General features: G+C 51.3%; 1 protein-coding gene across 1 annotated transcript in view; it reads left to right on the top strand.

Moving 5' to 3' along the window:
* Window positions 1-2,450: 2,450 nt before the first annotated feature.
* Window positions 2,451-5,518, top strand: part of LOC109426170 (leucine-rich PPR motif-containing protein, mitochondrial) — a 7,240-nt gene continuing 4,172 nt past the window's right edge. Inside the window, exons 1-2 of the mRNA XM_062857212.1 lie at window positions 2,451-2,779; window positions 2,841-5,514. Of these exons, the coding sequence (XP_062713196.1) occupies window positions 2,566-2,779; window positions 2,841-5,514 (2,888 nt within the window). The 5' untranslated portion in view covers window positions 2,451-2,565. The remainder of the gene's footprint in view (window positions 2,780-2,840; window positions 5,515-5,518) is intronic.

The following is a 5,518-nucleotide window of genomic DNA, read 5'->3' as shown; positions in this document are numbered from 1 at the left end:
GAAAGTGCCCAAACGCCCTGCTGGAAGTGTGGTGAGCAGCACTACGTACGAGAGTTTCAATTCGTTTCGCATACCTGTTCCAGATGCAAGCAACAAAGACACAAGGAGGGGTACTGTTCAAGCAACAAGCCTACACTCTCGAAGTAATTCAAGCAGGCGAAATCCAGTGAGAACGTAAAGACGAAGAGCATCCACACCGTTTGGAACGTCGGAAGCAAGCGGAAGTTTATCCCGATCGAGCTTAACGGTACAACAGTTAAGCTTCAGCACGGCTCAGCGTTCGACATCACCATTAACTCCGACGATACTCGGATCAGCATCGGACAGCCACCCACTCAACCAACGGAGGAATGTGCAGTTACAGCTTCTGCTGACAACCTCATCCTTCTCGCCGAGTTCCAGACCGAGATCACCATCAGGAATGTGACCAAAAACTGGTCGAATCTTCATCTCGGACAACGTTCTGTGACTATGGATATATTCGATCTGTGGTTTGTGTCCATCAGAGGCTTGTCAGCGTCGTCGTACACCAACAACCCGATGAATACTTGAGTCAACCATGGAGTCAATCTTAACGGCAGGTGCCAAGAACCTCAAGCAAATAGAGCACTTCAATCGCCGGCATGGAGCAATCAAGAGTGACTTTGAAGAAGATGACCTAGTGTACCTTGAGCTACATTTCCGGAATACCAAGTCATGGATGCCAGGTCGAGTCATCGAACGGAATCTTTGGGATGTGTTACTGAAACCCTAATCCTATGACTAACGTGTGTTAGGAAAGTTTCGGAACAACCAACTGTTGCTAACGCCAATCCAACTGGAAGGCCGACCCAACAGAAACCTGCGCAAACCTTCGGCTCGGGCGGGGTCAGCATATATCACCCTGACAGCACCATAATGGCTAGTCTGTCCACCTCTAAAGGAAAAGCTCGAAGCTGACAATGTGACTCCGCGCTCTAGTGGAACCAAATCAAAAGCAAATGGAATCAACAAGACAAAAACCTTGACCACAGAGGCGAAGCTGGCCACCGCCAGCACCACGCTATTGCTTAAGGGCTGTTTGCAGTTCAGAAGGAATTTTTCGGCCTATCTTGATGCATTCCTTGCCTGAATCGCCCAAGAAACCGTTTTTCTTCCATCGCAGTACGCAATTGCGAAGTAATGACAATTCAAATGGCCGTCACCGTAGAAAGTTTCTGCCAGGAATCGCTCAAGAAGTTTCTTGAGCGATTCCTTTTGAACTCGAAACTGCGCTTTAGTACAAAAAGCGAGATTTTTTCAGCGTGTTGTACAAAAAACAACAGCGCAATCGCTCGAGGGTTAAAAAGCGGAACGCAGGAAATTGCCACTTAAGTGTTGGAAGTTACTTCTACTACTACTCAGGGCGGCACGGATCTGCGATAAAAGAAAAACTGGTTTCTTGAGCGATTCAGGCAAAGAATTTCTGATGCATCAATATTTTGGTTCAGTGTAGTTGGAGCTCATAGCTAAAAGCGACGCTTCAGAATGATCAACTGTGAACTTCCGCGTGGGTGTATGGCTTTCGAGCTGATTTGAGTAGGCTGTGAAAAACTGTGTCTACGGGAAGCGTTATTCAATCACGGACCTTCAAGAAAGGCGGACGAACAAAATTAACAGCAAGAGTTGACCGATCTGATTTGAAGAAACGACATTTAGCAAACCAGATCCCCCCAACTCTCAAGAGCGAAGCAAATTGTATTGAACAATGCCTAAAGCAAAGGAAACGGTGAGTTTAGTCGATCTGTTCGTCTGCAGAGGCCCTTTCAAATGCCCAAAATTCAATCTTAGTGAACTCTGAATGACTCTTTTGAACAATGCCATCGCAACTACTACTACTATTTTTGGGCCCTTTTGTAGCAACCACCCCGTGACACCAAAAGCGACGACGAATATGCCCAGGAGCCCAATGAAGCGATGGATCGCCGACGTAGGTCTCGGCGTCGTTCCCGTTCTCGTTCCGCGTCACGTCGGTCCATATCCCGCCGGCGCCGTAGCCGCAGCCGTCGTCGCCACTAGGGAAAACGCTTCAGCAAGCTAGGCTTACCTCCTCCCTCACGACTAATGCCGGGATCGTTAAAATTGAACTTTTTGGAATCTAAATAAACAGTACTGTGACAAAACTAACCATTCATTTCTTCGTCAATCAATAAATACCTACCTGCACGCGATGCTCAAACCCCTCAAATCAGATCAAACTTTCATCGTTGTAGATCCCGTATAAACGGTTAGTTGGTTCGAGTTTGACGTTCCCTCCCATGGAAGCTTCCGGACCCCGACTCCGGATAATTGAGTCCGACCTGTACTAGAAAGTCTTCCGTGTATGAATTTTGACCGATGAGGCCGATAAGCCGATGAGGCTCGTTCTGACAGTTCTCATTCCTCTTCGTCGGCTCCTTCGCCAAAAAACACGCGAACCGCAGACTCAAAACAAAACATCATCGCGCGTGTGTATCGCTCGCTCAGACCGGCCGCGAGTGCTCATGTAATCAGTGTTTAGTTTTCTGTACCTGGTGAAGAAAAATCGCAATAAATTGCAGTAAAACCATGAACAGAATTCGAAGTCTGGTGCTGGCGCGGCACTACCACCGGTTGGCATCGTTTCGCAGCGCGACAGCATCGGTGCTTCGGTTACGAAGCGCCGTGGAGGATCGTCCGACGTTCTGTGCGAATGTACCGTCGACGGTGATGGTGGCGCCGGCGATTCCGCCCGTCCTCCGTTGCTCCTTCGCCTCCCAAGCTAATCCTCGCTTCCGGAAAGGTGGGTATGATTGTGGAGTTGTGTGACTTGTTTTCGCTCATATCGACGTTTCTAATTTCAGCCGGTAAGGCCCCGGTGGCAAACCCACTGGACGAGCTGAAGGCGGAAGCGCTCGCGTTCGGACGGATTCACGCGGAACGCCTGAATCAGATCCTCCAGAAACCGGATGACATCCCGGCGGAGGCGTACGGCTTCCTGCTGGGATGCTGTGGACGACTGCTGCTGGACCAGCCGGTCGAGACGCGGATGAAGCTCTTTCGGAGCCTTTGGTTCATGGCCAATCAAGACGGGAAGGAGATACCGCTAGATCGGTGGAAGATTTTGCTGGGGGTGTACCGTGAGAATGGGGTAGATTTGGCGGATGAGGGAGGAGTGAAGACGTTTTTGGCGGGGGTTGCAGCTGAGAAGGATCAAGAGTTTTACGAGCTTTTGTTGGCGGTGGTTTGCGAGCGAGGAGATACCCAGAAGGTGTTGGAAGTGATGGAACTGCTGAAGGAGCGTGGGACGGGGCTGAATGCGAGGATTGCGGCCAATTTGGTGAGAGGACATTCAAAGGCCGGAGATATGGAAGCGGTGCGGACCGTGTTGGATACGATGAGTGCGGGAAATGTCGCTCCGGATGGGAGAGTCTATGGGGAGTTGGTCGTTGGACGGCTTAGAAATGACCAGATGGAAGAGGCGGTGAAACTGATTGCGGAGAAGGGAAGACTGCTGAACGAGAATCACGTTATTGAGGCCCTGAAAGAGGCGCTGGTAAAGGATCGGAATGATGTCGTAAAGCTTCTAGTGAGACTACTTCCGGAAGCAGTTGTTCAGGATTCTAGTATAGATCCCCTCATCCGGAACCTATCTTCAGAGTTGTATCGAGAAGGAAGGTATGAGTCGGTTAGGACATTACTGGGAGAACTTCCTGTTCCCGTATTCAGTTTGAATGAAAACTACGACAACTACGCGGTTTCATTGATATTTGAGCTGGTCAAGAATGAAGCGCCGTTAGAAGAGATTGTCCTGCTGACCGACTTCCTGGTCCGAACGAAGCGAAACGAACGGGCCCTGCATGTGGCGTGCGAATGTGCAGCCAAACACAGCATTGGCATTTATCCGGAACTGTTGAAATTGCTGAAGAAGCAGGAAGATTTGCGACCGCACTACTTTTGGCCGTTGATCGTTCAGCACTTTGCTCAAAGCGGAGAGGCCGGAGTCATGGACGTCTTGAAGCTGATGCAGCGCCTTAAAACCGAAATGGATGCGGAGACTATCTCGGTTTTCGTTCTTCCGAAGTTGGCCATCTCGCTGAAGGACGTCCGGACGGCGTTGAAGCAATTCGAGGACCGCGGCGTCAAAATGTCCGTCCTGATGACTCCATTCGTGTCTCATTTGCTGTATCAGAATCGGTTCCAAGACGCGATCAATGTCGTCAAGCTTTACTCTTCCAAGGTGGATACTGAAGCGCTGATCTATCCACTGGTTCTGCAAACGACGATCAACAAATCCACGGAGCATTTCCAAACTATGGCGAGCGTTATCCGTCAGTTCAGGGACAAGGCTCAGAACCCGAAGCATGACCTGGCTGGGCAACTTCTCATGGAACTGATCAGCAATAGGAAATCCAAACACGATGCTTCATCCATCAGGTCCCTTCTCCAGGAGTTCTCAACCCATCAGATCCGGATCAGCCGAATGAGCGCCAGCGTGCTGAAGAATCACTTCCAAAAGGCCCGTCAGCTGGACACCGCCATGGATAAGCTGATCAATACCCTAGTAGACGATAAGCTGACCATCCCCTCCAAGGAAGTGTTCGACTCAATCATCGTCCACCCGCGAGACATGACCTACGAAGAGCTGGAATGCCACCTAGGCGAACTAGAAGAAAAGAAGCTCAACTCCCGGGGTGTTCTCCGCCGCCTGTTGCAGGTTTGCGTCCGCGAGAATCGTCTGGACCGAGCCGCCGAAATCAAACGGAAGTGCGACGAAGCCAAAGTCGAACTCAGCTCCGGAATGTTGGCTTCCGTGTTCGACCTGCACATTAAACGAAAGAACGTGGACGAAGCTGGAAATACCCTCGATCACATCAGAACCATCTTTCCGGGTTTCCTCCTGGACGAACACAAGGTCATCGACTTTGCCGCTCTGCTAGCCGAAAAAGGTTTCCCCACGTCGGCTCAGAATGTCCTAAAACAACGGGCCTCGTCCGGACAGCTTCGACCAGGAAATTCCAACAAAAACATCTGGAACCTCCTGACCAACACTGCCCATTGGGCGGCCCAGCACGACCCCACATCCCCCCAAAACCACGCCAGCGAAATGCTCAACTTCCTGGTCGAACTCGGTTACTGCACCTACGACAACGCCCTCCTGGGCCCCGTCATCCGCGAATACCTCCTGAAAAACCAAATCCTCAACGCCGTCGCCGAGTACAAACGTATCGCCACCGAAAAACGCCGCACCCCGCTCCAGCTGGAAATCCTCACCACCCTGGTCCGCCTCACCAACTCCAACGATCCGGAAATCCCCCCGGACCAAGCCAAATCCCTCCTCGCCGAAATGATCCAGATCGGATCGCGGATCCACGGTCCCATCAACACCAACAACGCCCTGATCGTGGCCCTGGCCGAGGCCGGAACCGAACCGCAACTCCGGCGGATCCTCATCAATCCGGAAACGCGCGTCAACCACGAGTACATCCTCACCCAGTGCGAGTTCCTGGTCAACGCCGGAAAACTGGACGTGGTGCTGCGG

Source organism: Aedes albopictus, chromosome 3 (genome assembly GCF_035046485.1).
Source record: "Aedes albopictus strain Foshan chromosome 3, AalbF5, whole genome shotgun sequence".
Taxonomy (NCBI): Eukaryota; Metazoa; Arthropoda; class Insecta; order Diptera; family Culicidae; genus Aedes; species Aedes albopictus.
This window is presented reverse-complemented; position numbering and strand designations above follow the sequence as displayed.